Genomic DNA, 12161 nt, shown 5'->3' with positions numbered 1-12161 from the left:
TATTTTATGGCCCACTGCAGAACCTGACCACTCTTATAATGCTTAGTGTGCCTAAAGCAAAGTCCTAATTCTGCTCGACTCTACAGATGATTCTCTCGGTAATCTGCAGTATTTTCACGTCATATTTCAGTATCAACTCAGCTTGCTTGAAACCTCTACGGAAATTATATCAAAAAGAGTTCCAGGTGCTAGGTAAATATCTACAACTTTTGCAGGATGGAAAACTAAATTAGTCGAGTACCATGCTGTGGAAAAGCAGCATTTGTTGGAGCGTTTTCTCTAAATATTTGAAAGTAACAGTTAAATGGACTAAAAATATGAATTCTCCTTCGCACTGGTGTCTGTGAGGCGATGGCGAAGCAGCTGTCTTCTTTCAGCTTTGTTCATCCTGGTTTATGAATTTAGGTAGTATTTAATGTATAGTATTTTGAGCATTTAAAAAAAAAAAAAAACAGCTAATACTCTGAGGACACCACTCTGGGTTTCTACTGCAACACATTTAGTAATTCAATATTTATCACAGTTATTACAAAGGGAAACTTACAGCAAAGTCAAAAAAGGCCAGTTACCGAAACAAGCATTTCAAAATGAAATGTATGGTAGAAATACCAAAATGGAGCATTGCACAGTGACAACACAGTGAATGGAGCACCAGATGGAAATGTCAGTGTAAACAGAATTTCCTTGTAGTCTGTAGTAAAAAGTTATTCCTTATTAATTCCTGGAGACAGATGCTCTTCTATAGTTTGGTGGCTGTTACCTGCAAAACAAAAACAGACTCATAAAAACTGGGCAGTAAAACCAGTGAGTTATAACTGTTTATACTAGATATGATTATTTTCATATACTTCCTCCATCAAGAGGCTTATGTTGCATGACTATAGTATAACTAAATATAAAAATGACTGGTGCAATCAGGTCAGACATGAACTAAGGTTGGTTTTGATTCTGCTTAGCATATGCTGACTTTACCAAATGCTGATGCACTCATTATGTTGAAATTATAGAGATATTTATGCTTTAAATATTTGACCATTTTCAATGTATATTGGAATTAATTTCTGTTTTATGACCCATCATCCCAACCCTGATGGGGTAGAGCTGAGTGCCTCAAGGAAGAAATATAAGTAATGAAAGTCCTTTTCTGTTCTTGTGTTGGCAGTATGAGTTCAACTTGTTTGAACTTTATTTTGCAAGTGATGAATCTTCAGTCACTTCAGACACAAAAGACCTTTTTCACAGCAGACATTTTGATAAAACAGATGTCATTAAGAATGGCTCGCTTCCTTTAAGTATTGCAGTGATCCATGACAGTCAGCACATTCAATTCAATTCAATTCAATTCAATTCAATTTTATTTATATAGCACCAAATCACAACATAGGTTATTTCATGGCACTTAACACATTAAAGTCCTTACAACAGAACTTTACAACATTATACAGAGAAACCAACAATTCAACAATTCCCACATAAGCTAGGAGGGAAAAAAACCTCCAAACAGGTGGGCGGCCATCTGCCTCGACCGGTGGGGGTTAGGGGAGAGCAGAGAGAGAAAAGGACAGCATAGAGATACAAAACATGAACTGTTGGTGGGTCAGACAATCACAGAGCAGAGACATGCAGCTCCATGGCCGGGGATATCTGTAAAATAAATAACAGAAACTACACAAGCGAGGGAACTGAATGGAGAGGCAACAGAGAATTAGCTAAATCTATGGGAGAGAAAAAGCACGAAGTGAACAAGATGTAATGGTGAGATATGAGTGTATAGAGTGAAAGAGTAGGAGGAAAGAAAAGAAGCTCAGCATGTAACGAAGTCCCCCAGCAGCCTCGGCCTATAACAGCATAACTAAGGGTTGGTTCAGGTCTACCTGAGCCAGCCCTAACTATAGGCTTTATCAAGAAGGAACGTTTTGAGTCTAACCTTAAAGCTAGAGAGGGTTTCTGCCCCTCCTACACAAACTGGGAGCTGGTTCCACAGGGGAGGAGCCTGAAAACTGAAGCTCCGCCTCCCATTCTACTTCTGGAAACTCTAGGAACCACAAGTAGACCAGTGTACTGAGAGAGAAGTGCTCTGCTAGGATTATATGGTTCTATAAGATCTCTAAGATATGATGGAGCCTGGTCATGTAGAGCTTCGTAAGTCATCAAGAGAATTTTAAATTCTATTCTTGATTTCACAGGAAGCCAGTGAAGAGAAGATAAAACTGGAGAAATATGATCTCTCTTGTTAAATCCCGTCAGTACTCTTGCTGCAGCATTTTGGATCAACTGCAGGTTTTTAATGAGTAATTTCAACAGCTGTTCCTCCTCAAATTAAAATGTGGCCATTATTAATACTCCTGCTTTTCCTGCTCATGTCAAACCGTCTGCTGTGAAAAAGTATGATGTGAAGCCCACAAGTAGTTCTTTTCTTACCACACAGTTTTTGTTGTCTTTGTGTTTTTCGAGTACATGCAGCACGGCGTCATGCAGCGTTGGGAAGAACATGGAGGTCAGAATATCTTCATCAAAGAACATGCAGCTGTGCAGTTTCTCCAGGATGTAAGCTGTCAACACACATGAACGGTTACTGGATATGTACACTGTATAGACATTTATTACGTTTATAACACTTAAAATGGGGCTGAAACTCACCATCGCAAGACCCAATGTAAACATCCACATCAACTCGGATGAACTCTTTGAGCGCCTGTGAAGACAAGCAACAGTAAACAGCTTTAATTACATGGCCATTACATTACAAATGGTTAAAAACATCTCAACTAAAGTCTCTCATACTTTTATTATATCCACCTTTCATTAACTTGGGGGTTCCTGTGTGGATGGCAGTGGTGGAAGATACACTCAGAGCTTTTATTTTTTTTATGTTATTTAAGTGAAAAGATTAATATCACCATGTAGACTTCATTGAAGAGCTACATTTAGATGTTTACTTATGTGAAGCATTAGTTACATATGCTTAAAGTATCAAAAGAAAAAGTAGTTGTGATGCAGAATCATGACTGTTATATTGTGTTTGTGTTACTTTAATGGTGAAGCTGCTGGTAAAGTTAGGGTTCATTTAAATTGCCAGTACTTTATATATTGCTGAGTAACTTTTAAACCCCCCATGAATGTTAATATAACAATGCCCATATATAATATAATTTGTACACTTACCATTTTCCTGCATTTTGTAAGTCTTAAAGAACGTTTACCTGATGACTGTTACACTAAGATAAATACTGTGTACTTGTGTACTGACACACTATTTTGAGTGCATTAATGCATTCACACTGTCAGGTACAGAAACATGCAGTTCACTACAAGTACCAGGATGATGCACTCAAAACAGCCCAAAAGTGTGGAACTCTGGACCCCCTCCACCCTAAACGGTCACTTGTCTTGTCTACTTAGCGGAAGAGGGGGTCCACATACATAAAAGAAATTTCAAATTAAGGCGTCTGAGGAAGCTACAGATTCTCCTGAACCTCAAACAAAAGTGTTTATTTTTTACTACTGCTGCTAGATAGAAGAATCAGTGTGTTAAACAGAGGAAATGAAAACACATTAATTTCTGGGTAAAATAAGTAAAGCTGCAGATATTTTGGCAGGTGATGTATTTATATGTTGAGGTTATTTCAGGTCAGTGCAGAATAGTGTGTGATTTGAAACAACACGACACTGTCAAAATTCCTGCGCTGCACAAGTAAGAGTCCTAACATGGAAGAGCACTATTTGTTAGTGTGCTAAGGGAAGTTTGCTGAAGACATTTTGCTGTTTGTCAGCAGCTTATTTTAATTTTGAAAGAAAGGAACGCTGCAAGAAAAAGCTGAAATGGTGCAGCTGTAATTACTGATGGAGGGCACTGAAAAACGTTTTACCGTTTTGAGTCCTTTCAGAGCAGAGATGTCCAGGAAGGACACGGCAGAGAAGTCCAGGATCAGGCTGTGGAGGTCCACTCTGGGGACGCCAATGTTGGCAGCAAGCTCGGCGTTCCAGTTCATTTGGAAAGGAAGGTCCTTGAGGTCTGTCGGCAGGTCCAGTTCCTCAATGTTCACATTTGACATATCATCTCTTTGGCAGAATAAATCCATCAACCCTTTCTGTTGAACAAAAGTAGAGAAAAAAAAACTTAAAAAATGAGATAATTAGATAGATAAGAATAAGATTGCATGTTGCAGTAATTTCGATCTGACCTCTCACCTCTATGATGTCATGATGGTTTTTCTGCAGGAGTTTCTTGATTTTCCTGAGGGCCTTGTTCCTCTTCCTCAAAACCCTTAGAGGGTTAAATCCCACCTGGAGCAAAGTGTCAGTGTCACATTCATATTGATTTATACCATGAGAAACACTGAAGCAGTGGAGAGAGACGTACGTACAGCTTCTACCAGCTTGTTCTTAAAGAACTCAATGTTGGCAAAGAAGATGGGCGACGGGATCCGGAAGATTTTGACTCCCATCGGTTCAAATATCTGAGAAAAAGGAAGCATCATGGTCTGCACTCAACTGAAAGCTTTAATTCTCATCATTTATTTTATTTAATTGAACTCACATGCAGGTAGTCTTTGCGATCTCTGTAGAGGTTGGTCCCAGAGATGTTAGCCAAGATGGAGCAGCGCGGGCTAGAGAGACATGAGCAGTGTTCAAAATATTAGTGTGTGTGGGTCAGATAAAGCACAACCTTTAAAAAAGAATATAGAGTTAATTAATAGAACTACTGACATTACCTGTTTAAACTGATCAGCTTTTAGTTTTGCTTGTTTAAGGACGCATCTAATTTTGAAGCTGCTTATTTGGTCACTGGATGAAAAGCAGCCCTCTCAGGATCTATTAGAGCTTCACACACGCTAACTACAGACATACAGTATATTGTACATTAAGGCACCAAATGGAGCCTTGACTACAGTCATAGTCCATCAGACGTGTGCTTGTTGTCTTTTTATGTTTCTTCTTATCTTATTTGTTCTATCCGTCTGTCCATCCAAGTTTGGCACAAACATTCACCTGAACTCAAAGATGAAATGATGAGAATTTAGGTCACACGTTTGTGGCCATAAATTAAGACCCTAATTATGACAATATGTCGCACAAATGGATTACAGGATAAAATGATAAAGTGATGACATTTTATATCCAAAAGAGTCAAAGGTCAACTTCACTGTTACATCCTAATTCAATGCAAAAGCAATTTTCTAGCTATTCTTACAAAGCCATAACTCAGAAACCAAAGGGAAGATTGGAACAATATTTGACACTTGGTCTGATACTGAATTGGTGACACATTTTTTTCCCACCAACAAATGGTGGTGATTGTATAGATCCCTGTGCTGCTAGTCTGAACATGTGCAGGAAGCATCCATGTATTATAATTTCTTTCTTTGCAGCAACATCCATATTTGAAGCATTGTCTATTGTCAACTTTATATTCAATCAGAATCAACTTTACTGGCCAAATTCCTTCAAAGTCTGGCCCACATATGTCACGTGAGTCTGGACAGACATGGATGTAAACTGTACCTGATCGGTTAGTCCAGGCATGCAACCACGAGGTGGTAATTGTAGTTTTTATCTCTTGTGACTCCTTCAACTTTATGAACAGTTCAAATTGGCTAAATAAAACCATTTTTAAGGACAATAAGATTCTTCTCTGCTTTACTGCATTTGGAGTGTAAATAGTGAATACATTAGTAAATTTCCTGCATGCAGTCGGTTTGCGTATTGAGAAAGTGATATCATATGTCACAAACTGTGTAATTACAATTGAGTCCTGAAGACCACAGAGAGCAGTTCCACCCCCAGGCCCACCGCCAGACCAAGATCCAGTCCGAGCAGGATGGCACCGATACACGTTCCCACCCACACCACCTGCGGACATCGTAGGTCAAACACTAACAGTAGCAAGTAAACGACCATATAATAGAAAAGTTATTACATATAAAAGCACTTCTATTTTGGTGATAACCTGTAAGACTCTTACTGAATACCTACACATTCTGGTTTGTCCTTCCTCCACAGGTACGGGATTTCTCTGAACTGCATCAGCATTCCCTTCAGGTTGACCAACACCAAGGCGCCCAAGACAGACTGCAGTTAATCAAATATTAAGGTTATGTATAAACAAAAAACCCTTAGACCTTAAAACATACAATTATAACTCCTGTATAGGAATCAACAGGATAAATTAATATTGAAATTCTAATGTAAAACAAAATTCACATAATTATCTGACATTTGTCATAATAAGAGATGACGCTTACTGTGGGAAGTGGCTCCAGCAGGAAGCCAAGTGCCACTGTTACAATCATCACTATCAGGGCTGAGATCAGCCCTGCGATCTGCATTTGTAAAAAAAAAAAAAGTTTCACATTAAAGACAACAGTAAAGGAAATAAATGTGACGTAAAAGAGAATATAAAATATTTTTTTAAAGAAATCTTTTGGGATTCAAAAGTATCTGCACGTACAGTACGAACCTCGTAAAAGTTCACGACCCAATACACAAATGGACGTTAATGATGAAGTTTGTGTTTCTGACCTGTGTTCTGCCTCCTGAGCTCTCCTGCACAGCCGACCTGGAGAGAGCCGTGCTGGCTGCAAACGACTTGAAGCTCGCACCAAATATGTTACTAATCCCAAACGCAACAAGCTCCTGAGATGAAACAACGACAGGGACTTCTATGACAGTGAACGATTTTTATTTGTTTTGGACTTCAGTGATTCTTTTTAACCTGCCTTTTCATGCAACCCGTGACAGCTCACATCCAACCTTGACATAAAAGTAAACTAAACTTTATATCTTCATAACCCAAATTATGAGGGGTCTCATACTCTCTTAAAAGAATCAGTAACCATTTAACTCTTCTTCCTCTATCAGAGCCAACAGGGATAAAGACTGTTGTTGTATATAACTCACCTGGTTTCCATCAATGGTGTAATCATGTTTGATAGAGTAGACTTTGGCCACAGAGAAGGCGACAGCAAACCCCACGATGGCTACAGGGAAGGCCTCCACAGCACTCTCCTGGAAGACTTCAACACTGGGCGCAATGGGAGACTCATACCTGAAAGATGATTGTGTTTAATTGTGGGTTTAAATAATCTGAATTACTTGATAGAACATCAAACAAAAAAATATGTACAGAGCTTCAAACTTACCCACTAACCATTTGGCCAACAACATCAACACCATATGTTTGCTCAAACTTGAAGCCGTAGGAAATCCCACAAGCAATGACAGTCTGAGAGAAAAAACACCTTTTAAGGGTAGTCATATGTCATACTTAATCTCAACATATCCTGTCTCAAACTGATAATATGTTTGTCCATCCTTCAGTATTTTTTCTGACTGAAAAAGATGGGGACTGTAATTTTGATCAAATGCCACTCAAACAGGAGGAAAGAGTGTATTTGTTTGGTACTATTTTCAGTGGCGGACTAACTAGTACAGTATTTGGTGTTCCAGGCAGCCGAACTGTGCGCTGACGGTAATAATGGAACATGTTACCCAGAGCAGCAAACAATTTATTGGACAACAATGGAGCTCTGTGGCACTGAGGACTAATAGTAAAGGAGGCTGTTGAAACATTATATAGTACTTCTTGTTAGTGGCATCAATTCATTGTTGGTTTTGGATTTTGTGTGTTACTTTCTGAAGTATATATTTGGCAGACTTATTTTAAGCAACAGTATACATGTTGGTATCCATCCATAATGGTATAAAAATCAGACTTCAATTTGTCTTTTTTTGTGTGCAAAGGTTACTTTGCTGTTACGTGGCAATTCATTTTTTTGAGAAGTTCCACCCAAATGCATTGGCTGCTTTCCTTCACTTAACTGCATTACCACAAAATTGGTGTTATTTTTGGCAAAATAAATAAAGGTATAATGATATTTGAATAATACAAAATGGATTGCATGGAGACATACTCTAAAGTGGATGATACTGAAGGAGTGTCTTTAAGGTTTTCTCACCACGATGACCTCTATGGGTATGGGAACAGGCAGCTTGGCTTTGTATCGGTCATTCAGTTCCTTCACAATGAACACCACCACTATGATCACTATGGACATCACCAGGTCACAGATGTTGGTGGAGGTGATTTGGACAAAGATCTTCTCCAAGGTCTGTACAAAAGTAGCACATAAAGATACGAGTGTGATTTAAAAAAAAAAAAAAAATCTGTTGACTCTGTTCAAAGGTTTTATTTATAAGTTGTAACTAGCGGCTTTATAAGTAGTTATTATTAGTTATTTAAAGATCAGAAATAAGCCTTTGTAAGAACAATTTCGGGTTGTGAAAAACCCATCATGCTTTGTCTTATTATTTGCTCTTCAATGCATCAGAGAGACCCATTTGTTGGCAAGTCTGACCACTTGTGAAAAAGAGCCGAACATCTGATCTGAAATCCATCAACTAACAACATGCTGTATATTGACCACTTCAGGCTTAGTTGGTAAAACTCCACTGTACCACCCTGCTGTGGAGCATACATAACATACTTTGACATAATAAAACCCAAGTTAAGACACATGAGTAAGCTGCAGAAACCATAAAAGGTACGTTCACACAACAGCGAATTATAACGAGTTATTATACACAGTGTACAGGGAGTAAATATTTTGGTATTCGGTTTTCATAAAACATCAATATGATTCACTTTTTAATTCAATTCAATCCAATTTCATTTGTATGGAAGCATATGACAACAAAAGGGCACTTAACATAGTATGGTCCCGTCAACAGGACTTTACAACAGTTACAGTGCATCATGAGAGGTTCTCCAGTAACCTTTTGACCTATATCAGCATAACTAAGGGATAGTTTAAGGTTGCCTGAGCCAGCACTAACTATAAACTTGATCAATCTTTATAAAGTTTTATTAAGCTTTATCATTTGTGGATTGTACCAAGTCACAGCTGTTTGAGGAAGTGATCTATGTTGTACGTATTACACTGTACAGACTTGTGTGATGAGTAAAGATTGCTCTGAATGCCTTGACACACAGCCTGCAGTTTACATCTAGGATGAACTCTGACAACAGAAACTGATGAGGATCTGCTCAGGAGGCCAATGAATAACCTACAACTTAATAACATTATATGATCTATAAATTAAAGGGCCACTTCACCCAAACCACAATAGAACGTCTCATTTTCAAGTAGTGATACAGTGTCTAGCCATGTGTAAAGGTTTGACTTTATGTCCCCATTTGATTACATCTTTACATGTGAGACGGGCCAGTCCAATAAAAGGGAGAGCAGTTTCACATTTACTCGAGCAGTAATTGAAATTAACTTTAGAGTGAACATTTACAAATTTTAAGTCTTTAGTTTGCATATTCATACTTTAAAAAATTTCCCCTCGGGGATTAATACCTACCTACCTACCAAACACTAGCTTCATTTCCTGATTTAAAAGAAATACTTTTCAGAAATGTGGTCATTTTTTCACGTCTTGCCACTAATAACTTAGGTTTGAGGGTTGTGCAGTTGTTTCTGCATTCAGACCATTTTTCCTCTTTGAGCGGCTCACATTTTCAAAGTTACAACCTGTCGTCTTTCCCTGTTCTCCCTTAGTCTCCTTTTCCTTGAATAATGAAAACAGTGGGAGTGGTCTTTCTCAGCTTATTTCAAATATATAATTGCATTGACAGTAATAATTTAAGATCTGATCAGATATCTGCCGGACTTACATATATGATGGAGAGTGGACCGTTGATGCCTGGAACCTTCAGCCCCAACACAAACTTGAGCTGGGACACCAAGATGTGGACTGCAGCTGCTGTGGTGAAGCCGGAGACCAGAGTGTCTGACAGGTACACAACAATAAAGCCCACCTGCAGAATGCCCATGCCGAGCTGCATGGGAGAGAAAAGCAAAGAGAAAAGAAGCCTGGTGTGAAAATTCCTCCAAGAACATGATCCACAGAGACAGAATCCAGCCTACCTGGAAAATCCCCATGAGGAATGTGACGGAGGAGGCCACCAGGACTCTCTGCTGGTCCTGGGAAAGACCCTCAAAGGCCGTGATGTTTGCTGGTGGTCCAACGTCCGGGACCAGACGGGTCACCACGGCTCCCACCATCAGGCTCAGGACTGGGAAGGAACCTGCAGGGAAGGTGGGTGTGGTGGGATGAACCAAAGTCATAAGATTCAAAGCTTTTCCAAAACAACTTCTGTAATTGATATAAATATGCTTGAAGACAATGAAATCCATTTTATGACTTGGTGACAGTTTGTACAGGAAACACTAGGGATGAGTGTTAAAATATTTTATTTATTCCGGAAACTGTATATTAGGTCAAGTGTTTCTGTCATAATAAGGAAAAAACTGAAAATAATTTAGAGTTTCTATAACCTACCTACAGAAATGTGTCTTGATGTGCCGAGGAAGAAGTACATTAGAACGGGGAAGAAAGCTGTGTAGAGGCCGTAGCTCGCAGGCAGCGAGGCCAGCAGAGAGAAGGCAAGTCCTGCCAGAGACCACAGGAAAACAAACAGAGGGAAGATTTTAATAGTAATATAAGATTGTCATAAAGTAAAATAGAACAAAGTATGAAAATCATGTTATGCTCGTAGTAAGTTGATATGTTATATCCAACACTTAATTTGAACATTTAAAATTGAACAATATTTTGTATCTTCGCAAAAGCTCATAAATGATGCAAGAGTCTATTAAGACTACTTCTCCCACCGACTTTTTTTTGTATTTCATTTTGTTGCTGTGACAATCATTTCCCTGAGTGTGAACAAGGAAGTTTGAATTACTACAATACAGTAAGTGATTTTAGATGTTACACACAACCATACAAGCATACCTACATATAACACTTTCTAAAGATAGCAAGATTCAGATTTAAAAAACGAAATATCCGATTGAATGTCAATGGCAGTAAGAATCTGATCGCACATTCAGAGTGACAGTCTCTTTCAAGTTACAGAGATAGACAGTGTTTTTAAGTCAGTGATTTACATTCTTTGGTTAATAGCAAATAATGTGGTACAGGCAGCAAAAGTAAGGAATGATAGATACACTTCTAAATCAGTAGTCAGCATGTTTCCTATTGAACCACAATCTTTCCCAAAAGGAAGCCACATGGTTTTGTTATGGTTGCCTTGAATGCTCCTCACCTTGCATGATGGCCACCATCCCGGTGCTGAGCCCAGACACCACATCACCCAGCAGCCACTCTCTGACTCTGTAGGTCCTCATCCAGCCGATGATGGGCAGAAAAGACAGCACGGCATTCTTGGCACGTTTTGAATCACAGCTGTCGTAATCACACAAAAAAAGAAACTCTGAGGACTTTTTCTCAGCTGCATTAAAAATACTATCACAAGGAGACTTCCAATCAAGAGAGCAAGTGATTATTTCTAGTCAAAGATCCATATCTACGAGAGACCAGTGCTAACTTACGACAGATAGTCTTTGACATGGTTGAGGATAGTTTTGCGCTCCCTGTAGATTTTCTCATGGTCTTCACCAAAGCTGTCCTCAGAGTACACAGGTCTGGACACCACATACTGTTTCCTCAGCGTCACCATCCTCACACCTCAGGTGTTTGAAGAAATCAACTTCAGTATGTAAAAACACTCAAGAGACACATCCGTAAAAGCACCTTTACTTGGTGTATCTAATCTGAGATCTAAAGTCAATTTCATCACGCGCTGGTTTTGTTCTCGCTTAGTTCAATCATTAACACACCCAGATTTATGATTTACTCTTTTGCAGTTTTTCTGAATCGCTAAAACACTAAACCGCATTCTCTGAGCCAAACAGTTGGTAGCCTGACCCCATTTATTGAATTTTACAATCTTTTGGCAAAACCATAAACAATGTTCATCTAGTTCAGGCCTGGCCAACCCGTGGCTCCCGAGCCGCATGCGACTCTTTGCCTGGTTTCATGCGGCTCTTACGTTCATATCGAAGTTTGTGTTTTGTTTTTTTCTTTTAAAATCTTTTTATTGATTTTGCAAATACTTTATACAGAGAGGTAGGACAGGATTACCCCTCCAAAAAAATTGGGATATACAGAATAGTACATTCAGTTGTAAGTCTCTTGGAGGTCGTGTTTGTGTTGTTTTTAATGTGCGTGTTCGCTTCGCTTGAGTTCAATACGGTATTTTCGTCAAACACGCATGTGCGTGAGATGAAAATACCGCAAAGTTTCCCAGT

At 38.9% G+C, this 12161-nt stretch overlaps 1 protein-coding gene across 1 annotated transcript; it reads right to left on the bottom strand.

The window, feature by feature from the left end:
* Positions 1 to 739: 739 nt before the first annotated feature.
* LOC138629481 (chloride anion exchanger-like) lies at positions 740 to 11530 on the bottom strand. Its single transcript, XM_069713209.1, has 19 exons — positions 11403 to 11530; positions 11117 to 11256; positions 10348 to 10458; positions 9933 to 10093; positions 9680 to 9844; positions 7959 to 8111; positions 7143 to 7225; positions 6901 to 7048; positions 6523 to 6636; positions 6246 to 6323; positions 5977 to 6072; positions 5747 to 5853; positions 4541 to 4610; positions 4368 to 4460; positions 4192 to 4287; positions 3870 to 4091; positions 2641 to 2695; positions 2422 to 2552; positions 740 to 760 (listed from the first exon to the last, which is right to left on the bottom strand). The coding sequence occupies exons 1-19, from the start codon at positions 11528 to 11530 to the stop codon at positions 740 to 742; spliced, it is 2172 nt and encodes a 723-aa protein (XP_069569310.1).
* Between the last annotated feature and the right edge of the window lie 631 nt (positions 11531 to 12161).

Source organism: Brachyistius frenatus, unplaced genomic scaffold, assembly GCF_029030835.1.
Source record: "Brachyistius frenatus isolate BFR_SWC_R1_liver_20210118 unplaced genomic scaffold, ASM2903083v1 Contig_116, whole genome shotgun sequence".
NCBI lineage: Eukaryota > Metazoa > Chordata > Actinopteri > Embiotocidae > Brachyistius > Brachyistius frenatus.
Note: the sequence above shows the minus strand (reverse complement) of the source record. Positions and strands in the feature narration are given on the sequence as shown.